Below are 21819 nucleotides of genomic sequence, written 5' to 3'. Positions count from 1 at the left end.
TTTTTGAGATTTTAGGTCGGTGAGGCCGTCAGATTTGGATGAGATGGATGGAATGCGTCGAGGGGGAGGGTGTCGTCTTTTGGTGAACGTTCTAGTGGCGGTCGGGGGCGAGATGGAAGAGAAAAAACGTCGGAGACGGACGGCTCGTAGAAATCCACGTGATCAGGATGCGACGTTGGCGACGGCAGGTTGAAGTGATGGAACGGCCAGGCTGCGTTGCTGGCCGGACATGGGGCGTAAAGGAGTGGCCGCCGCCCCCTTCGTCGTGTCGCGTGGCGATGACCTGGCTCGTTTTATTTGATGGTGCGGCCCTTGCCCTTGGGCTTAGCGGCGCCTGCAGCGGTGAGTTTGCTTGTCTGCATGAGCTCGCCAATGTACCTGGTCGTCGGTTAGCATCCATGGTGGAAAGGGCGGACGGGAGGGTGACGTGACGTACGATTGCAGGAAGCGGTTTCCCCCCTCGAGCTTTTCGTGTTCGCAGCGCACCGACTCGACGCGGTCAACGATGCTCAGGAGGCTCGCTTGGAGAGCCTTGGCTTGCCTGACGAGGTGGGCGTTAGACGATGAGTTGAGCGAGTTTGGTGTTGGCAGTGGGCGACTCACTGGATCAGGGCCTCCCGGGCTTCCTGGCTGATCTTCTCAATCTCCTCGCTGGTCCGGCGCGGGCTCATGGTCCTCGCGTCGTTCTCGTCGTACTCCTCCTCTTCCTCGCCCAGCTCGACCTGGGGGCTGTCGCGCGGGATGATGATGGTGCCGCTGGACTTGCGGCTGCCCAGCTTGGGGCGCGGCATCTGCTGGGGCTGGCCGGCCTCGTTGATCGAGGACGAGGACGAGGCCGGGCTAATGTACTCGTCGCCGTCGACAACGGCACATTCGTTGGCCGGGTCGCGGGCCTGGGCCTGGGGCAGGGTCGAGGTGGGCGTGGCCTCGGAGTGGTGTGCCGTAGACATGGTGGGAGGTGGATTGTGGTGGATGTGAGAGGCGCGAGGAGGATAGGTGTGGAGGAGGAGGGGGTGCGGTGGAGGAGGGAGGGTGGACTGCAAGCGATGTTCTGCGAAAGTCGAAGTGACTAGCTAGCAAGCGCCGGCGCGGCAAGCGTGGAGCTGCTGGGAGAGAATGGAACGTCTGGTGGACCCTGACCCTGTTTCGGGCAGCGGCAGCATGTGGGAGTGGATACAGGCAGGGTGGTCGGGGGCGTGCGAGGGCAGAGGATAATGGAGATGCGGCGGCGGCGGCGGGCGGCGTGTTGATGAATGGGGTGCCCGGCAAGGGGGCCGCCATGACGGCAGCTGCTCCACCACTGTCAAGCGCTTACTCGATGATGTCAAGGGGTCTCTCCGGCTCCCTTGCGCCCAAATTGCTCAAGAGGTCAAGTGATGGCGATCTTCGCGACAAAACCGCCAAAGCCTTTCCCGCGCTTCCGTTGGTTGCATCTCGCTTCACGCTGGAGAAAATTGTAGGGGCTACGATCTGCTACAACTTGCGCACGAATGAACTCTCTACAAACACCCGACTGCTCAGCCTCACTTGCTGCGTTGCCTACTATCCCTACTAGTAGACGGATCCGTATTCCTACGTACGTGTTGTATTGTCGCCCTCCCCTACCCAGCCGCGCGGGCTCCTGCGATCGGCCCGCATTATCGCCTCCATGACCTGACTGTTGACTATTGACCACCTCACCGGGGCTAAGCTGCCTAAGAACAGGAAGCGGTGGGTGCTGGCCGCCAGCAAACACCCTCTCCCCCCAAAAACATCAACGTCGCCTGACTCGCAACAAGTCTCGTGTCCGAATCGATGCCTTGCCGTGCTTGCCCGCCCGCCCGACCGACCTGCAAGAAATTGATGAACCACGGACGGACTGCGTGTAGGATCCGCCGTCCACGTGGAAGCAAAAAGAGAGAGAAACCTATTTACCCATACGTGCGTAAAACACACGAGAGATAGGGCTTTACTTTCGCAAAATTCCCCCATAACCTACCTTCCAACTTTCCAGAAACCCAAAGCCCGCCGAAATAATGCATGACGAGCACTGCCCGCTGTCGCAACTCGCTCGCTCGCTCCCGGCCCGCCCGTCGCTCCTCTCCCGTCGGCGGCGCCGAATTTCACGCGCATCGCGTGCACCGGGTGGGCATGTGTGGGGATTCGAGATGCGATTTTTTCGTTTTTTTTTTTTTCTTCCTTCTTCTCTGCCTTCTTTTCTCCTCCCCCTCCCTCATCTAACGTCCTTGCTTTAGGGCCTCCCTGCCCTGGCACGCTGCGCCGGGACCTTGCGCCATCTGTCCTTCCGCTCGCCGTAGGGCAGGCGCCGCATGAGAAATTTGGCGAGCGATCGACCGTGCTAGCATATTTCCCAATCACCTGGGACCAGGTTCCGGTCCTTCGAACGGACTTGCGGAAAAGGGTGGGAAAGGGCACCTTGTCCAAACCCGAGTGGGGAAGGCATGTGCACTTTCCTCGTCAGCAGGTTTGCCGACTTCATAAGAGGGTTGCCAGCCGAGCAGCAGTGGGTAGTACACGTTGCTCGACCCTTCGAGAAGAAATCCTTCGATTCCTCCCCCCTACGTACTTGTGCTCCACCTCCACTTTCTACCCAGTCGCGTCTATCGTTCCTATTTCTTGGTGGTTTGCCATGTGGCCGACAGACAAACAGAAAGCAAAAGAGAGACAGAAGACGGTTGTAAGTGTTTTTTTGTAGGCAAACGAAATCTCACGAAAAGCACGCCAAGCATCCATCACTTGGGATGCCTGTCTAAAAAGCAAACCTGTATAAGCCAGACAGAACAAAAAAACAGAATCTTTAGTCTTTAGCATTTGATTCATGAAGGGTTGGTTGAAACCGTACAGAAAGCTGAACGTGCTATCGTGATATGGGGATCAGAAAGGGGGAAGGGGTAAGACGACTGGGGAAGGGGGGAAATCTCGACTACTGCAACGTTCTAGTAGGTGTTTAAGCAGGGTTGAACGGAATCTTTAGAAGCAAAGAAAGACCAAAAAAGCCCCATTTTTGCCGGTCCTCGAGGATGACGACCCTAGGGACTGGCTTTTCTGCTCCACGTCCAATGGAATGCCAACTATGAACCCTCCGTCACACCTGCCACGGAAGTGTGACTCCGTGGAGAACACGCTTACTCGGAGGGCTTGGCCTCCTCAGCCGGAGCAGCCTCCGTAGCGCCCTCCTTGGCCTCAGCCGGGGCAGCCTCGGCAGGGGCCTCAGCCTCGGAGGAGGTCCAGAGGGTCTGTGTACACAATACGTCAGCGGCCGAACCAATGATAAAGGGCGGAGTGATTGCGATGCTTGACATACCAGGTTGTCCCTCAGGAGCTGCATGATAAGAGTGGAGTCCTTGTAGCTCTCCTCGGACAGGGTGTCAAGTTCTAAAGAAACCATGGTTATTAGCCTGAAATCACGCTAACGATGCCTACTTTAGGGCTACTTACCGGCAATGGCGTCATCGAAAGCCTGCTTGGCCAGGTGGCAGGCCTGGTCAGGAGAGTTCAGGATCTCGTAGTAGAAGACAGAGAAGTTCAGGGCGAGACCAAGGCGGATGGGGTGAGTAGGGGCAAGGTCAGTCTGAGCGACCTCGGTGGCGGCCTTGTAAGCCTCGAGGGACTTGTCGGCAGAGGTCTTGCGCTTGTCGCCAATGGCGAACTCAGCGAGGTAACGGTGGTAGTCACCCTTCCTAAAAGAGAGAAAATCATTGGTAACAGTCCTCGTGACGTCTTCGCATGCGGGTTTGCTTACATCTTGTGGTAGAAGACCTTGGACTCGCCGCTCTGGGCAGAGGGGATCAAGTGCTTGTCCAGAACCTCCAGGATGTCCTCGCAGATCTTGGCAAGCTCGGCCTCAATCTTTTGACGGTACTCCTTGATAAGGCCGACCTGGCTCTCGTTGCCCTTAGACTCCTCCTTCTGCTCGATCGAGGTGACGATTCTCCAAGAGGCACGGCGCGCACCAATGACGTTCTTGTAGGCAACGGAGAGGAGATTCCGCTCCTCAACGGTGAGTTCCTGGTCGGCGGAGGCAACGGTCTTCATGTTCTCAACCATCTCTGCGGACAAGGTCAGCGCGAGTGCTGGAGGCTGATAAGAGTCAAGACATACCCTCGTAGCGCTCGGCCTGCTCGGCGAGCTTGGCCAGGTAGACGGAGTCCTCGTAACCCATTGTGACGGTGTTGGAGCTGTAGACGCGCCGGAGTCAGTATTGGCAGGCAAAGACGTTGATAAGTGTGCAAATATGAATGTGCTGCCTCGGACGTAACGATGATGCGATCGCCGGAGTTCGGAGGAAGAGACGGACGATGCGTGGCGCGGGGCAGAATTGCGTGTCGCGTTGATGATGGCAACAGCCGTCTAGCGCAGCAAGTCTGTGCTGAGGGCGCGAAACGGAAGAGATAAGGGTGGAGTGGCGCAGGTTTGAATTGCGCTGTCGGACGGCGATGGGTCGATGTAGGGGTGAAGTTGCAAGGAGTCGATCCTGGAGCGTGGGGCGAATTGGGCGCGCAACAAGGCCGCTCGCAACCAGATGTCGTCTCTTGGTTCAGATGAGGTGCGTCGCACGAAGGCAGTCGTTGGCGGATTGCAGCCGTCACGTCCGACAGCGGATTCCAGGAGGCTCAAAGGATGACGAAACAGATGGGAACGGGGTGGGTGGCTTACCTGATGGAACAAAGTGGCTTGAGAGTGACGGGTGGGGAGTAGAGGTTGTCGGTGGAAGCTGGGAGCTCGAAGAAATAAGCCTGGAGCGACGCTGGGTGAGAAAGGGCGAGTGGTAGAAGAGGGTGTTTGTTGACGTTCGAAAGACGATCGGGCTCAACCTGGAGTCAAAGGTGAAGCGGTAGGGGCCTTAGTAAGCGAAATAACATATTACACCGCTCTGGCAGGCACGATAGGGACATGCACCAGCGCCGCGTTGCCTGACTGCCTCTCGTAGACTGGCTGGCTGGATAGAAGCGCCGCCCGCAGCCGCTTTCCATGCACTCTGCCCGCCTCTGTTCCCCGATGCAAGGGCTGCCCATTCACCACCTGCGCCCCGTAACCCTATGTATATACAATCCATATATGTAGATGTAGGCGCAAGGCTAGATGCCCGGCCACACAACGGGCTCTCTCTCTCCTGGAGCTCATCAAACCGCTTAGCCTTCTTAGCTGCCGTTGAAAGGCTTCGAGAAGCGTCTTCCTTTGGCATCTCAGGGGCAGATCAGGTCACGTGCACCCGTGCCGTCTCTACGCCTCTCGGACACTGGTCACACGCACTGCCGACTGTGGACTGACACACTTGGGGCTGCTGCTGCGGATGTTTACTTGCAGTGTTTCCAGTTCAGGACTCTCCGTTGCCCGGCTACATTCACGGCTGACGGCATTCCATGCTGGAACACACCCAACCCGCGCGGGGATGATGCCATTGAAGACTTGAATGAACCGCAAACAAAATGTCAAGCCATTGCAAGCCCATGAGCAAAAGTCTCGCCATTCCTGCGGCAAGACGAGTCAATCCCAGTGTTCCCCGGACGTGTCTCCCCATATCTCCAGACAGATCCCCTCCTCGCACGTGATCAAATCCCCGGTGAGGTCATCCGGCACAGCAGCTCAAAGCTCCCGGTCCTGCCAGCTTCCCAGCCATCCACTCTTCCACCACAACAGTCACACAACGTAAGGCAATCCAATCCCTCATCACGACGCGTCTGGTCTAACCACCTGCCAGCTTCACACTCACAATGCTTCGCACCTCCATCACCCGCTCTGTCCGTTCATCCGCGGCCCTTACCCGTCCCTTCAGCACTACCGTTCGCACAATGGCTGCTGGCGACGCTGGCAGCACCAGGGCCGGCGGCGAGAAGGCTGCGTAAGTACATCATGGATCTTCTGTTTTCCACTAGCTTCAAGACTAATGCGCGTGTGCTTCGTAGTGACGCCTTCACCAAGCGTGAGGCTGCTGCCGAGGAGATGTACATCCGCCAGGAGGAGCGCCAGAAGTAGGTATTTTCGCAGCTTCGGCCTAAGAGCCGTATGCAGTCATTATGCTAACAACCTGCTTCTACAATAGGCTGCTGAACCTGAGGGAAAAGCTGAAGGCTCAGCGCAAGCACCTCGATGAGCTGGACAAGCACATGTACGTACCCACCCTAAATGGTTCGCCCATTACTAGTAGAAGAAACTAACGTATCGACCTTTAGTGAGGATCTCACCAAGGACCAGGGCGGCGAGCACAACTAAGCTTTCTTTTTGATACCTTTGTGTCCTAAAACAAACCAAGCGAATTGAGTTATTAGTCGGTGGTTATGTTTATGGCTGTAGTAATGCATTGAGCAAGGCCATAAGCTGCAACACGCATTCTGTGTGTCTATCTAAATGTCGATAACTACTATACAAACCTTCAAAAGTTGTTCAACATTTGCGCGGATCATGAGCGCCTCCGCTTGCTAAGCCTGCGGGGGCCACGGATGGCAGGAACGCGCGCCCCACAAAGCTTCGTATCGCGCCCACCTAATGACACGGATGTTCGGATATCCGTTTGGAAGCCTCTCAATGACATGTCAAATGACAATCATTCAAATCAATGAGATTTGTACAGCAAGGAAACTATTGGCTAAGTGTACACAACTGGTTCTCTATCATTCGCTAACAGAGTGCACCCCCATCTTCTCTTTCTTTCCCCCTCTAACGCATTTAGCTCGCGTTCCTGCTCATGTCGTTCCTGACACGGGCGTAGTCCAAGAGACCCTCGATCTGGCCAACGGCAGAAATGGCAATGTCGCGGTCCCACAGCTTCCTCCTGGCGAAGTCCATAACGTCCTTCTCGGTGATGGCACCGACGACGCGCTCGACCTCCTCGGGGCTCAGGCGGCGGCCAGTGGTGATGATCTGGCGACCAATGTCCTCGGCGGTGGCGGTGGTGCCGTCAAGAGCCAGAAGGATCGAGGCCTTAAGCTGAGCCTTGGCGCGCTCGGTCTCGGCCTCGCCGACGTTGTAGGACAGGCGAGACCACTCACGGAGGGTGAAGTGGACAAGGTCGTCGATCTTAGTGACGGCGTCGGTGACGAGGTAGATACCCCAGAGACTATAATTCGGTCAGATGAAATTGTTTGGCCAATTGCGGACAAGATCTTACCCAGTGTCACTGTAAGAGGTGGAGAAGCTCATGAAGCTGTTGGCAAGGCCGTGGTTGTGGACGAAAGTGCTGAGCTTGCTGCCAAGGTAGGGAGAGCTGCCCATGGCGCGGTCCCAGTTGCCGACAATGGCCTGGGCAACGAGAGCAGTGAAGTAGTCGTCATCCTTCCAGCTGACACCCTCAACAGCGATGGCGATGTTGGCAGTGGGCATGGTGTCGTCACGGATGCGGACCTCGGAGCCAATGAAGTCGGGCTTGGCCTTCTGGGCAGCGGCGATGGAAGAGTGCGTGCTGGGGGCCTCGGTGGGAAGGTCAGAGAAGTACTTCTCGGCGAGATCGACGAGCTGCTCGTGGGGAACACCACCGGCACCGACAAGGACCATGCGGTCAGCGGTGTAGTTGGTCTTGATGTAGTTGACGAGGTCATCGCGGGAAATGGTCTGGATGTTCTCCTTGGGTCCGAGGATGGTGCGGCCGAGGGGCTGGCCCTGGAAGGCAGTGGCGTGGAGGTGGTCGAAAACAACCTCCTCGAGCTGCTTGTCAACCTCCTCCTGCTCGCGGAGGATCACGTCACGCTCGCGCTCGATGGCGGCCTTCTCGAGCTTGGAGTTCTGGAGGATGTCGGAAAGGATGTCGACGGTGTTCGGAACATCGGAGTTGAAGGCCTTGGCGTAGTAGACGGTGTTCTCGCGCTATTTCTTGTCAGAGGGCGTCGTAGGAAGCCGTCGGTGGCGGACACGTACAGAAGTGTAGGCGTTCAGGTGGCCGCCCATGTTCTCAATCTCCAGCTCCAGCTGCTGCTGCGTCCGCTTCTGGGTGCCCTGTGCGCCATGCTCTCAGCCATTGTCCATTGTCTCCAGAAGCCATGGGGGCCTACCTTGAAAGCAAGGTGCTCCAGGAAGTGCGCAGTGCCATTGGTCGCGTCCGTCTCGGCGCGGCTACCAGCGTCAATCCAGACACCAACCGTCGACGTCTGAGCCCAGGGCGAGTGCTCGGTTGCGATCTGCCATCAATTGTATCAATTGCTGTTCCGAGATGCGGCCATGGACGCAGCAGCGCATACCGTGAAGCCGTTGGCCAGCGTAGTGCTCTCGGTCTTGGATCCGTGGCTGACCGGCACCGCCATGCCTCTCGTCAATGGCGACCTGATGGAGTTGAGGGCGGCGCGGCTGCGCATCGCCTGCTGCATGTTGAAGGCGAGCCGCCGGGAAGCCATAGCGCGGGAAGCCATAGCGAGATATGAGATGGGGGGGGCGGGATGACGGAAGGGGGGTGGTGATGGGTATGAGAGCTTTAATGTGATGTTGCTGGTTGGCGATTTTGCAGGCTCGCCGCAAGCCGGCTGCAGCCAATCATGGACGGCTTATACTTCTTGGCAGCGTCCGCGCGCGAGGTACCCTCGGCATCGCTAACTACTGTTTGATGGTGATGTCGCCAGCTCCCCTCCGCTGTCTCCTGCACCTCCCGTCTGCCTCCATCTTGTGCGTCACAATGGCTTCTCTCCTGCGTCCGACTATGCGCCTCTGCTTCGCTGCCCCGAGCAAGCGCCTCCTCTCCACCAGCAGCCCCGCCGCCGCCTCCGTCTTCGCGCCTTTGGCCCGGAAGCCTGTCCAGTCCGCCTTTGTCCGCGATGCCCTCCCCGCCATGAGGGTCGCGCCCTTCCACGCCTCGGCCCGCAGGCCCATCCTGCCCCCTCTTCCCCAGAAGATCGAGGGCACCGTCAACCAGCCCGCACCCGTCCCGGACCCCGTCCCCGCCCACGGCAGCTACCACTGGTCGTTCGAGAGGCAAGAAAGCCCTGCATCCTTGACTGCCCCACGCATGCGCTAACCATGGAGCAGAGTCGTTGCCGCCAGTCTCATCCCTCTCACCGTCGCTCCCTTCGCTGCCGGTTCGCTGAACCCCGTCCTGGATGCTACCCTCTGCAGCTTGCTCCTCATTCACTCCCACATTGGCTTTGAGTACGTAGTATCAATCCACCCCTACCCCGAGCTGGAGCTGACAGCAAACAGGGCTATGATCATCGACTACTTCCCCGCCAAGAGGGTTCCTATTGTCCGCAGGTCGCTCATGTGGATCCTGAAGGGCTTCACCTTGGCCGTGGCCGTTGCTCTCTACCAGTTTGAGACCAACGATGTCGGTCTTACCGAGGCTATCAAGAGGGTCTGGACGGCATAAATTAGTGGCGCGGGGTTAAACTTGAATTCGTGTAAGATGAAATTGTTCGGACAGGCGGATATACTTTTGAGAAGTTCCCCACGAATAGGAGCAGGCAGTACGCAGACGATTTTAAGATTCGATAGCTCGAAAAGGACTGTACCATAGGTCCGTTTTGCCGTGTTTACAATACTTGGCGCACCGAGTCCTCCAGCACCAACCTTCGGCCTTTAATATGGCGATCACACCCCATCCCTGCAAAAAAGTCTAGTCCACCACTAATCACGGTAGCTCCTGTACGATCTTCTGATTTTGCGGGACAATTCTTGAGTTTTACAGGATCGTGATTATTCTAAATGCTTGTAGAAGATTCCCGGTCCGCCCATTGCTGGTATGTACATGCGTACATTCGCATCAACCGTCTGCGTATCAAGCTTCCAACGCACCCAATGGTATCCTTACAGGGCCTGGTTCTAGTTCAGGATACGCTTTGGAGGTGTAATTTGCGTCGATTATACTTCCAATATTTGTTTACATGAGTTCTAAAGTACCCAACTTGAGAGCCTGGCTATAGCTGTAATCATAAAAATGGCCAAGGATATCAAGATCTCAGAAAGCAGCAGTAATTTCCGAGTCAAAAGGTAAAACAACCAAAAGACAAAGGAACAAACAAACACACCAGAAAACAAAACAAGAAGAGAATTAGTCTATCGGATCGGAAATATAGAACATACAACGGAAGTATCAACAACAACGAAGTTCAGCCTCACGAAACCAGGGATCAAGTTCAGGAAGCACAGCCTCAAGCCGCTGGCACTCTAACAGAGTGGCCATTAACACCGCTCGTGTCACAGTAGGTTGGCCAAACCGGCAGCCAGGGAACTCGAAAAGCCATAGCATCGGGGTTTTCGCGAGGCAACCAGGCCGCTGGGAGACAGGCAGCGGGGTCAAAAACTCGATGCCCAGGAGGGGGAGGGGGCAACGAGAAACGGCCTTCACCCATGAAGCGGAAAGGGCCCAGCAGCTGAGTATACACCTGCCATCCTATAGCAAGAGCAGCAGTTATGCCACGAATCGGAGGGGCCTGCACCAAAGCTATCAATTACACCCAGAGCTACGGATTGTATCTCGCCACCCCGAGTGTGGCACGGTCTCCGTTTGCGTCTCTTGCGCACCGGGAGGGGCGTTTCGAGGCAAAGTCACACGCACACGTGTGCCGCGAGCTGAGGTCGTAAATAGAGTAACTAATATCTAGCGGCGAGGACCCCACGAGTGAAGCTGAGTGGGGGGGCACCATAATACGGTTCCGCCACCGTAAGCCTACCCAATGAGCTCGCTGTCCATTCCAACAGGCAAAGCTCGTGTCATGAGGAAGCCAGGAACCTGAGCAACGCAGGATCGGAATACTGGTCTGTAGGGCTCTCTTTCCGTCTCTCGGTACGGCGCAGGGCTTATCTTTTTCAGCTGAAGCTGCTGCTGCGAGGTTAGTGACCTTCCCTGACCGACCCGGACCCGGCTCGTCCGCATGGGTTGGCTCTGCGCCACGGGACTCTTCTCGCGAGCTGAGAGGCCCGTCTGCCAACATCGCTCCTCGTGGGGTAAGGGGATCAGGTTTCCTTATGCGGAGCCCACCCTCTGTAGCTATGCACCGTGTGCGGATGTACCTCTTAATTAGCTCCTTCAGCTTGCCTCATAGGCTTGGTTTCAGAACTTGCCCTTGGTATTTAGGCACCCTTTTGCCTGAAACACCTGTCCCGAGGGCATCAGAAATTGCTGCCTTGCTGCACCTTCTTTGTAGATGTGCAGGAACTGCATGATAGAGCAAGCTCCCCCACGCATCCCACTGACCGGTATCAGCTACCATCACGCCTTCCACGCTGACGAGATCAGGTGGTCCTCTTGCGCAATTCATGTCGCTTCTGGCAATCTTTCTAAAACAAAGTTGAATATAGCCGGTGAAGCGAGCGTGAAGGCGGCTAGGAGATTTTATAGTTGTTTGAACAGGTAGCAAAACCCAACCAAGTCAGGGTCGTGAAATGGATAAGAAAATCCCCTTGCCTCTATATAGCCACCAATGCACTTATATTTGCACAAAACAAAATTGAGGACAGAATTATCAACGCACTCGTTACGTAGCTATCTGCTGTGTGTAGTCGGATTTCGAGCAAAAAAGGACTTGAACTTGAACTTGCGACCGCCAAATGAGCCAGCTATAAGGTCGGTCATTAAAAGCCAGGGAATCGTCCATGTCGTCCGTATCCACAACTGTAGAAAGGGCGCCTTTGCCTGAAATCGGTAATACTCCTAGGGTATCATATAGGTCCCGTCAACCTCATTGTCCTGTCCATTTCCCATGATGAGCCAACGTTTTAATCCTCGGACGCCGATGCAGAGAATATGTCAAGTGCAGAGTGGAAATCAGAAAGCCAAAGTACAAAGAACGCAATGAAACGAGGGCTTGTCGCCGCCTGAATGCTGTGCAGAAAAAGCAGCTGAAGCACAAACTTTTCCGATGCGCATAGGCACGTCGTGCAATGTAGTACGGCGCTGAATTGCGGCAATGACAGAGCCGGTATTTTACCCATCATTGGCTTGTGGCATCGTGTTGCGAACTCCAAAGAGGTACGCAAGCTCCTGGACACCCAGACGGGCGATGCTCTTTCCAGCGTTCTCATCAAGGGCCGTCGAGATGAGCTCTTCTTTCTTTCGTTGCAGGTCCATGATGCGATCCTCCACAGTATTGGGCACGAGGATGCGGTGCACATGAACTGGGCGCTGCTGGCCGAGACGGTGAGAGCGATCAATAGCTTGGTACTCGATGTATGGGTTCCAAAAAGGATCAAGAACGATGACCTGCGACGCTGCGTTCAAGTTAAGGCCTGCGTTGCCGGCTTTCAAGGAAATGAGCATAATGTTGCAGGTAGGCGACTCGATGAAATGGTTGACGGCGTCATTCCGTTCGTTAGGAAGCATGCTGCCGTCGAAGCGGACAAAGTCCATATTCTCGCGAATGAGAGGGATCTCGAGAAGATCGAGCAGCGAAGTGAACTGTGAGAAGATAAGCGTCTTCTCGGTTGGGTCCTCGTCCCTAACCTCCCGCAGGACTTCCAGAGTCCTGTCAATTTTGGCGCTGGTTAGCCAATCCTTGGCAAGACGCTGGAAGTATTCTTTCTTGGCTGTTTTGTTCCGAAGCCCTTCTCTGCGCAGCTCGGCAAGAGTTTTGGTCTTCTTCTTTGTCTTCTTTTTATCCTTCGCCTTTTCCTTGCCTTTGTCCTTGGTTTTGCCCTTACCCTTGGCCTTGTTCTTCTTCTTTTGCTTGGCTTTCTTAGTACCCTCGCCTTCAACGCGCTCTGCGCTCGAGCTGGCCTCGGTGCCGTTGGCTTCATTGTTATTGGCCTCACCTCCGTTTTCATCCTCGTCAGCAGCTTCTCCTTCTTCCTCGTCATTGACGATGAAACCATCGAGACTGTCGGTCTCGTTGTTTTCGTCGTCTCCTTCGTCATCGCTGCTGTCTGTCCCACTGGCTTCTGCTTCGTCGTCCTCAGCAGGACCCGCAGCACCAAATCCAAGATCCCCGAGCCCATCAACTCCGTCGACGTGGTTAGGTAAATACACCTTCTGGAACGCTCTGTAATCGATGATTTTCTTCGTATCAATCTTACCACGGCAATTCGGGCATTTCAAGTCCGTCGCATTCTCATTGCCATTAGCAAGGTTCCTGTTGGGGTCCGAAAGAGTAGAGAAGCATTCAGCACAAGTGTTGTGGCCGCAAGGCAGGAAGATGGCTGGATTTTCCACGGCGTCAAGACAAATTGGGCAGCTAAATGCACCTTCCTCAGCTTTGATGCGCGCCACCACATCACCACTGAGCTCTAGCGCCAAAGCCTCCATATCATCATCTGTCAGGTCGGTCGAGATTCGTTCTGCAAAATCCCTGATGAGATGAGGATGACAGCAAGCCTGACGTAAGCGAAGCAGCAGCACGAGGATGTGCGAGTACTGCTTGCCGACAGTACCAGCTTTCAAGTATTTGTTGAAAGTGAGTTGTGTCCTCGTCTCTAGTGCACTATAAAAGGCTGCTTGTTCCTCATCGAACATAACGTGGTCGGCAGAAATAGTCTTAGGCGGCAAAGTAAAGATGGGCTTGCCATCAATCTTGGAATCCTTGTTGCGACGCAGGAGAATTGCTTTGAGCACGGCCTGAAGCTTTTTCATGCCGGCCTCGCTAGTCATTTTATGGCTTTTGCCTTCTAGCGGAGCCTTGATGTCCGCTCGGAACCTATCCCACTCGTGGTATGGTGGGATTCGAAGGAAGCGAATGAGCGAGAACAACTCTTCAACCTTGTTCATCATTGGCGTGCCAGTCATACACCACCTGTAAGTCGACTGGAGCTCTGTGGCAGCCCTTGACGTTTTGGTCTCCCTGTTTTTGATACATTGTGCTTCGTCGAGGATGCAGCGATACCACAATGAATCCTGGTCGAGCAAAACAATGTCGTCAGGCTTCTTGCCTCGCATTATGCCATTCTCGTCGCGAACGAGAGACTTCCTCCAGTTTTCCTTTCTGGAAAGCTCCGCCGCCAAGGTGCCGTAGGATGTCAAAACAACGTCGAACTGGCTGAGCTCTTTGTACTTCAGTCTCTTGCCAGCACCGTGATGAACGTGTACAGATAGCGCGTGGCGCCCGGATCTGATCTTGGTTTTGATTTCTCGTTCCCATTGTCTCATTAGAGCAACGGGGGCAAGAATCAAGGTAGTCTTTCTCCGCGGGTCCTCGGAAGGCCTGGACACAATGAGAGCGAGTGCTTGGATGGTTTTGCCCAAGCCCATGTCATCAGCAAGGATACCGCCTTTGGTTGACCCTTCCTCCATTTTCTTGAGCCAAGCAAGCCCCAGCTTCTGGTGTTCCATGAGTGGATGTACCATGGCTTCAGGAGTTCCTTCACGAAGATTGGGTGGGATTTCATCATCAGGGCGGATATTCGCTAGCATCTTCTTAAGATCCTCTTGGACGTCATGTTGATCAAAGTGCGGGTAGCCGTGACGGTTGTAAATACCGTAACGATCGTAATCGTCGAAAGACGGGTAAGCAGTGCGCCCAGTGAATGAAGGATATGCCCCTGGAACAGGCATGGGGCGGGAACTCGACGATGCAGAGCTGTATGGATCTATATGATGACCGTACACTCCAAAGGGATTTGGGCTGTCGATATTGAAACCCGTAGAAGATTCTCCTGACCGGGAGGACGTTGTACCGTGAAACAGTTGGTCGATCGCGTCAAGATCGTCACTATACCCACCGATGGCCGGAATACCGTTCTGCAGTGTATTGTAGATTGATCTTCCTGCATTCATCACCGCACTGCCTGCGGATGACATCCAAGATTGTTGCGATGGGATGCCAGAAGCAGAATTCGAGGCGTAGCTGTCATTGAGAGATTCTGGCAACGGAAGTGCTCTTCCAAAACTACGGTCCTGCCCAAGGGTTGAAGGTGTGCCGAAAGCATGTTGGTGAGGTCTCACGGGAAGTGGTCTCGGTTGGGACCTCATCTCCACAACGTCGTCATCATCGGTATCGCCACTAAGATCAATTACTTCGACGACATCATTGGAGCCACCAAATTGGGACGGCGGCTGAGGGCGGTTTGCGAAGGGCGTGTATGGAGACAAGCGGAGCGGTGTGCGAGAGTGTTCGGCCTTGACTGCATGTGGCCGAGCAGAGGTACTGGAATAAGGAAGAGGAGTCGGTTGGGTTGGGCGCGTGGTACCCATAGTGAACGTGGGCTGAGGTTGAGGTTGTGGCCGCCGGGCGTGGTCTGCCATCTGCCATGCGCCAGCGAGTTCGGCATCTTCGTTCGCAACTGCAGCGTTTGCCTCTTGGCGCCTCTTTTGCTCCATGTAGTTGGGAAAGTTCCTGTTCGGTGGCAATCTTGACATCCTGTTCGGCGCATGAGCGCTCCTCGTGTCGAGACCTCCTTCAAATGTCTCCAACGAGTCGGACGAATTCGGAGTACCCGGAGTGGTTGCAGCTGGGCTAGGAACCGGAGTGGATCGCAGGGATTTGGCGGCATGGTCGGACGAGAGAGTATCGTCGACGGGGCGGATGCGTTTGCGCGAAGAAGGCGGAGCTGGAGTATGCGGAAAGGGAAGGTTGCGGTTCAATCCGTTTGCGAGCGGTGAAGGATGCGACGGCGCTGCTCTGCTCGGATCATGTTGCCGCACGCGTGTCGAGTCGGCCAGCGACTGGAGCTGTTGAAGCTCCTGTTCCTTTGCGAGCTTGTCCTGGTGGTAGAAAGCGGAGGACGTGTCCAGGGTCTCGATGAGCATTCGGAGAAAGATGATCTCCTCTTCGACCTGCTCGACGGTCGGGTTCTTCGGTAGATTGTTCATGGTCGTCGGCGGGACAAAGAAAGTTAAGACCTTGAAGGGGTTTCTGGGAAGGGGTCAAAGTCAGCTGAGGCTGAGTGTGTGAGAGAGAGGGCAGGCTGTCGCATACTCGACTGGTCGCAGCGGAGGGTCAATGGCGCTCAAGCGCTGGGCAGGCTCGGACAAGCGCGCATGGACAGTGTCGGGGGCGAAAGGTCGGGAAGAAAGGAGCGGCGGAGCGTCGGGCGGGTGGTGAGGTAGGCGGCAGGACGTGGACGTGGGTGAGTTCATAAAGCCGCGTTCGCACCTGACCTGACCCGCGGTGACGGCACTGGGCAATTCGCCGACTGTGGGGAGGGAGCCTGAGTCAACCGCAACGGGGCCCCGGCACCACCCATGGATTTGTACTTCAGCCGGCCCATGTCGCACAACAATGCAGGGCGGCCGGTGAGCTGCTTCGCCTTTCCACTGTGCGCCGCCTCTTCTCCGCAACCGGTGAAGGGTGCATGCCTGCTCGTCACGGCTGCCTGGCCCAAGAGTCGCACAGTCTGCCTGGCCGTTTGGAAAAGGCGTCATTGAATTGCTATCAGTCTGCATCGTCCATTCCATATATGTGTGCTCTCTCCCGCTCTCCCAACCGCCTCACCGACAAAAGACAAACAAAACGAGTGGTCGTATTCCGCTTCCGCCCTTCCCGCCTCAGCTACTGCATGCTCCCGCCGCACGCCTAAGCGGGCGGGTTGTTCTGGCCAGCCGGCGCAGTGCAGTTGCACCAAGACGTGTGGTCGCAGGCCGGGCTGTGGGTACGTTAGTACACGACATGACGTCCGTTCTTGTCGAGCAAGGAATCTTAAAAATAGTCGCTCTGCCCCAGTACGTGTAACACCCACTAGGCGACAACGAATATTCTTTTCACTTCTATCAGAAAGAGAAGACATACCAAGGCTTAATCCACTCTTGAGTGCGAGCGTCGAGGCAGTTGCGCCAGTAGTGGCAAGCTCCGCAAGAGGAAGGAGAATAGTCGGCGTTGCATGCAGGCGTAGTAACCTGAGGCTCAGCGACGGGGCTGGCCTGGACGGCGAGCATGCCGGCGAGGATGGTGAGAGCGAAGGTGGAGAATTGCATGTTGGCTTGAGTGTTGTTCGAAAGAGGAGGTTGTTGTCTTTTTCCTTGCTGTTGTTGTTGCTGTGGGCTGTGGGCTGTGGGCTGTAGACTGGAGTGCTGCTGGACACTTCGAAGGACTTGAGGTTGCCTTTATATGTCCAGTGCGAGTCTACTATCATGCTCCGCCCTCGAATCCAACATACGCCCTTTGAGAAGACTATGATCGTGTGGTCATACGAGCTGACTAGACCCTCCCAGATACGACGTTCATATGGTCCATCTCACCAAGTTTGAGAGTCTATCTCCCACACAGTCGGGTTTCGAGGAAGGAACTCTGGTTACTCTAGCCAAACAGGCAATAGGGTCGAGGACATGGCTGGGTGTGGTGGCTGTGAGACGGATACTTGTGTAAGCCTACTATGCACCTGGTAAGACCAAACTCTGTTCACTGGTTCTGGACGGCCTATGTGCACATGTAATACAGACTGGAGTCCATGGCTTCAACGAGGTGTTGCGGCCTTTTTTCTTCTTCAAACACAATGTACTCTTGATTGTGGTGGTAGCTCTGGTAGAACGAGTATTGTGTGACGGTACTATGGCAAGCTGAGCATGGCAGGTACGTGAATGAAGACGACGACCAAGACGGTCGAGTAGCTAATATTAGTGCTTACTCGTGTGCTGACACGATTTGAGAAGGACACATGATGATGATGGAGAAGAATACAGGGCGCTCGTAATGCAAGGTAAGCAGAAAGCGGGGTGGAGAGATGCCGATACAGAAAGGGGGAAAAGGTAGTGGTGGAACAGATGCAAGAGTCCGGGTAGACCGCGCGTGGCGCGGCTCCCGGTACCGACAGCGGCTCAGTGGATCCGCTTCGCGTTACGTCACATACACCTTTCTCTCGCCGCCGCCGACACGCCCAACACACATCCCAGACAGCTGGCATGCTCAAGCTCAAGCTCTTTCGCCAGCAAACAACATGGTGCGCACGAGATCGAGCATGGCGCAGCTAACACCGAGTCCAGCTTCGGGCAAGCAACAAGATATGCTTGGCTCTCCAGCAAGCTTCGATGGCAAGCTCGAGAAATTCCAATACGTTGCCACCGACCCGCCAACAAACCCTAGCAAAGCATCGCCGGCTCTCCAGGGCGGTGACATGCCAGGCCGCGCCAATAACTCTTTGAAGCGCACACACGCGCAACGTCTCACGGCTGAGTCGGACGCTACGCCTCAATCGCCCTCACCAACGAAGCGGCGCCGCACGCCCAGCAAATACGCGCATCCTTCCAAATACGCGCACCTCAAGCCGCTCACGGACATCCTGGAACCGAACCTCATCTGTGTCTTCGTTGGCACCAACCCCGGCGTCCGGACCGCCACCGCCGGCCATGCCTATGCCCACCCTTCGAATCATTTCTGGAAGCTGTTACACTCATCCGGATGTACGGATCGAAGGTGTAAGCCGGAAGAGGATGTGGATCTGCCTAGACTGTACTCTATGGGTAACACAAACATCGTGGAGAGGCCAACTAAAGATGCTGCGGAGCTGAGTAAGGCCGAGATGGCGGCTGGAACACCAATACTAGATGCCAAGTTCAGGGAATACAAGCCCGAGGCAGTGTGCATTGTTGGAAAAGGCATTTGGGAAGCCATATGGCGGTACCGTCATGGCAAAAACCCTACAAAAAATGAATTCAAGTATGGCTGGCAAGAAGAAAAAGAGAACATGGGCCAAAGCGAGGATGGTGAAGGAGAGCTCGATGCCAAAGGCAATCCGTGGAAAGGATCACGCGTCTTTGTCACTACTAGCACGAGTGGATTGTCTGCTTCCACAAGGCCCTCTGAGAAAGAAGCCATCTGGAGACCGTTTGGGGAGTGGGTGAAGCAGAGGAGAGCGGAACGTTCGGCTTCGGGGTCAGTGCCCAGCTGAACGTGCCACATGCGCCGTCTGTTGCTCAGACGACAAACCACACCGGATGCTTCGTGAATTACAAAAGATCTGTCATCAGATGAGGCACATTCTGGATTGGCAAGCCCTAGGTTACTCGCGCATGCTCTTGACGTGGGTCCATGGCCTTTGACATGTCAAACCCGATGGACACCTACCGCCGGATTTCAAGAAAACAAAGAAAGGTAGCATCACCTCGTGAGCAATTGGGGACTGGGCTGGTCCGGATCGGTCAAAGCAAAAGGTGTAACATCCAGAGTGCGGAGTATACTTGGGGCCCGGACCTAACGCTTTAGCTCATGCCCGATTTACTGATGCAACTTAGCCCTGGACGCATAAATATTGCATATGTACGTACTCATAGAACTACTGTATGCGGTTACAGTAAACTAGTAGACTTATGATAGCGCCAGGCATGAAAGCGAACTCGTTCCTGCAGATCCGATGCTAGTCTGCAAAAGCTGTAGCACACTTTGCGGTGAAACAGAACCCAGTTTGTGACACGACGCTTTTTGGTCGGTCTGCACCACCTTGCCGATGCATTTCTATTGGCGGCTCGCTTGCTGTCGGCTAGTTCTGGGAATCGAAGTTATGCTGCTATGCCGGGTCTAGAATGTCATAAAGCCACTTTGTGTGATGGTCATAGCTTTGTTCTTGGACAACAGAGTTGCCTGCCGTCTGTGAGTACAGGTCTTATTGAGTGCGGAGTCAGGCCTACTACGCTTGATGTCAGGATATGTTTGAGCAACAGCCGAAGGAAAGTGCGGTGAAGCAGTCGAAGTTGTTCCAATTCCTCACCAACCGGCGAACTTCCTCGCTATCATATCCACACATTGTATCCATGTGTTTCTCTGTTTGAAATCAACATCCTGCCTCACTAGACTAGAGAGTCGGCAGATGAAATCTCAGTGAGGAGACTGGGGCCTCATTTTTACTCAAGCCTTTGTGTCGAGGCGTCTTTTGCGTGTTATACAACCTTTGGTGATCCTGTTACCCCAAAATGTCAGTTGCGACGCATCCACTTGAGCTAATTTACAATATCGTATGATGTCCTGAGGCGAAGGAAGACAATATCAGAAAAGCGGCGTTATTAATGTGTAGGCCCAGAGAAAGTACTCAAAGCACCGCTGAGTCGTACCGACGCATCTTCAGCCTGTTCGGGCATGTCATCCAAGCCAAAACCTAGTATTTCAGCGGTGTCTACGGTTTGTTACTGTCCACATTTCATCAAATGCTCCGACAGTATATTGTAAAGCTCGCTGTTGACCTGAGAGTACCAGATAGTTGATGATCTTGGGACACTATGTTCATCCATTCTGACTTTTCGTATACCTGCTGGGTATTCTCTAGGAAGAAATGAGGAAGTTTTATAGAGGACGTGGGGCTGTATATGTTAGGATGCGAAGTATTTTATGTGGGCATGAAGGTAAAATGTATGAGGGTACGAAGTAGTTTGCGTGGGTATGAAGATACGAAGACAGGAAAGTGTGAGAGTAATCGAAGAAGGTATGGTGGTATGAAGGTAAATGGGCATTGAAATAAGTTGTATACCCATGCAGATTTAATAGTACATGGTGGTTAACAAGGTTAAAAAGAATGAGCAAAATGGTCGGCCTGCTTCATCCATTCGGCTAATGTCTTTTGCGACGTATGTATTTGCCTTTGCCAAAGCTGCTCCACGGTTTACTAACTCGAGAAATTTTGAAGCGATTCATTGTGTTGATTTTGTTGTAGTTCAGACCGTCCACTATGCTTTAGGTACTGAGGCTCTGGAGATATTAGAGTTTAGTCTATGATTATGCGTCTGATAAGTAAATGCGGATTTTCTAAAATTATGTTGCCATAAGATTTGTCGCCCGGGGGTTTTTGAAGGAACACCTAGTCTTTCAAGGCTCTTGAAAATCGTTCAGAGTGTTGCTTTCGGGATGGACAGTGAGGCAATTTGCCGCACGTAGTCTTTAGATAGTAATCAAAGTGGCTCTCAGAAAATCAGCAAAAAAGCTTTGTTCTGAGGCCATAAAGTTTCCATAGTTTAGCTATTGCATGTCAGCATCAAGGGCGCATGACAATTGATACTTAAAGAAGCATGCAGGTGCGGTTATGTCGCTTGGCGCATGTAGATGTGCAGATTCGAAGTGCTGATTGACATTGGTGTGACAGTGTATTCTGTTTTTCGCCTCGCATATTGCTTCTGTTAGAGCAGCATAGTGATCGATTTTTATATTCGCTGCCAGGAATGTGCGAATCGATACGTGGGGAAGCGAATATCGTCCGGACTACTGACCTTGCGATGGCCTGAATTTGTTTTTTTGAAGTGCCTGCGTCCACCTCCAGAGTATCATGTTAAAAGGTCCGAGTAAAACTTATCATAGAGCGTTAAAGCATGATTTGTTCCTTGCAAGCAATGCTGATGCCTTCTAGTGTCTGGTTGTAATTTGTTCGCAATACCTAACTTGGGCGACTGATCGTCCTCCTCGTAACCCGGAGATTGGCACCTGCATGGGACTCAGTCGTCGTCACAGCGCGAATTTGATAGCAGCGGGAAGCGAGATCCTGTTCGCCGGTGGCGTCTCAGCAACCAACCAGCCTATCACAGATGGATGGCAGTGCATGCGAGCCCATGTCCAGGTGCTCGGAGAGAAAATCGCGACTGGTTGACGAGAACCTGGATGTCAGCAGCTGATGTGGAGAGGAGGCCTGGGGGACACGATCGGGTCCCCTCTTTTCAACCCCAGTGCACGCGCCACCTTGTGAGCAGCACTGAAAACCTTAGTATACCTTAAATCGTTTTCGCTCAACCTCATTCCTCGATGTCGCAAACAAAGTCGACGACTGTTACAAACATGCGAAGACTTTCTCAATTTACAGCTGCTCTTCAGCTGCTTGGCATGTAGATCAGTGCCTGGTGTCTTGTTCGCTGCCATCATATTGTCATCCGCTGCTTGCGCTCTACCCGTGTCAGGACGATTGAAAATGCCTCATCCAGGCGTATCTTGAACAAGACACACCGCCGCAGGCCTAGGCAGGCCTGGGCTACCTCGCCGCTTTCATGTACGCTGATGTAGCAGCTGAATGCGTTTTCCTGTGCACGCAGCCACTCAGCCGTGTTGAAGCAACAGGTTCGAAAATCGCGCA

The 21819-nt window shown here is 54.3% G+C and overlaps 7 protein-coding genes across 7 annotated transcripts; 3 read left to right on the top strand and 4 right to left on the bottom strand.

Moving 5' to 3' along the window:
• Positions 1 to 293: 293 nt before the first annotated feature.
• On the bottom strand, positions 294 to 950 carry K452DRAFT_231559 (uncharacterized protein; the record flags this gene model as incomplete). Its single annotated transcript, XM_033537173.1, has 3 exons — positions 294 to 378; positions 437 to 541; positions 604 to 950. The coding sequence occupies 3 exons, from the start codon at positions 948 to 950 to the stop codon at positions 294 to 296; spliced, it is 537 nt and encodes a 178-aa protein (XP_033395620.1).
• Positions 951 to 3125: 2175 nt separating this feature from the next.
• Positions 3126 to 4162, bottom strand: K452DRAFT_310277 (uncharacterized protein; the record flags this gene model as incomplete). Its single annotated transcript, XM_033543321.1, has 5 exons — positions 3126 to 3236; positions 3305 to 3375; positions 3439 to 3680; positions 3743 to 4049; positions 4102 to 4162. 5 exons carry the CDS (start codon positions 4160 to 4162, stop codon positions 3126 to 3128), a joined length of 792 nt encoding a protein of 263 aa, XP_033395619.1.
• A 1461-nt stretch (positions 4163 to 5623) lies between these two features.
• K452DRAFT_289287 (uncharacterized protein) lies at positions 5624 to 6192 on the top strand. Its single transcript, XM_033540796.1, has 4 exons — positions 5624 to 5649; positions 5702 to 5842; positions 5907 to 6109; positions 6174 to 6192. Exons 2-3 carry the CDS (start codon positions 5715 to 5717, stop codon positions 5974 to 5976), a joined length of 198 nt encoding a protein of 65 aa, XP_033395618.1. The 5' UTR covers positions 5624 to 5649; positions 5702 to 5714; the 3' UTR covers positions 5977 to 6109; positions 6174 to 6192.
• A 474-nt stretch (positions 6193 to 6666) lies between these two features.
• Positions 6667 to 8324, bottom strand: K452DRAFT_231351 (uncharacterized protein; the record flags this gene model as incomplete). Its single annotated transcript, XM_033537160.1, has 5 exons — positions 6667 to 7057; positions 7109 to 7800; positions 7852 to 7929; positions 7986 to 8111; positions 8172 to 8324. 5 exons carry the CDS (start codon positions 8322 to 8324, stop codon positions 6667 to 6669), a joined length of 1440 nt encoding a protein of 479 aa, XP_033395617.1.
• Positions 8325 to 8545: 221 nt separating this feature from the next.
• Positions 8546 to 9513, top strand: K452DRAFT_253518 (uncharacterized protein). The gene is made up of 3 exons (XM_033538291.1): positions 8546 to 8895; positions 8950 to 9069; positions 9121 to 9513. Exons 1-3 carry the CDS (start codon positions 8600 to 8602, stop codon positions 9284 to 9286), a joined length of 582 nt encoding a protein of 193 aa, XP_033395616.1. The 5' UTR covers positions 8546 to 8599; the 3' UTR covers positions 9287 to 9513.
• A 3367-nt stretch (positions 9514 to 12880) lies between these two features.
• On the bottom strand, positions 12881 to 15885 carry K452DRAFT_352212 (uncharacterized protein; the record flags this gene model as incomplete). Its single annotated transcript, XM_033545766.1, has 2 exons — positions 15762 to 15885; positions 12881 to 15698 (listed from the first exon to the last, which is right to left on the bottom strand). A coding segment is annotated over exon 2 (2775 nt), but the record flags the coding sequence as incomplete, so codon positions are not given.
• Positions 15886 to 17137: 1252 nt separating this feature from the next.
• Positions 17138 to 18943, top strand: K452DRAFT_57710 (uncharacterized protein). The gene is made up of 2 exons (XM_033546866.1): positions 17138 to 17351; positions 17432 to 18943. Exon 2 carries the CDS (start codon positions 17503 to 17505, stop codon positions 18664 to 18666), a length of 1164 nt encoding a protein of 387 aa, XP_033395614.1. The 5' UTR covers positions 17138 to 17351; positions 17432 to 17502; the 3' UTR covers positions 18667 to 18943.
• The last annotated feature ends 2876 nt before the right edge of the window (positions 18944 to 21819 follow it).

This window comes from Aplosporella prunicola, assembly GCF_010093885.1.
Source record: "Aplosporella prunicola CBS 121167 unplaced genomic scaffold K452scaffold_18, whole genome shotgun sequence".
Taxonomy (NCBI): Eukaryota; Fungi; Ascomycota; class Dothideomycetes; order Botryosphaeriales; family Aplosporellaceae; genus Aplosporella; species Aplosporella prunicola.
Note: the sequence above shows the minus strand (reverse complement) of the source record. Positions and strands in the feature narration are given on the sequence as shown.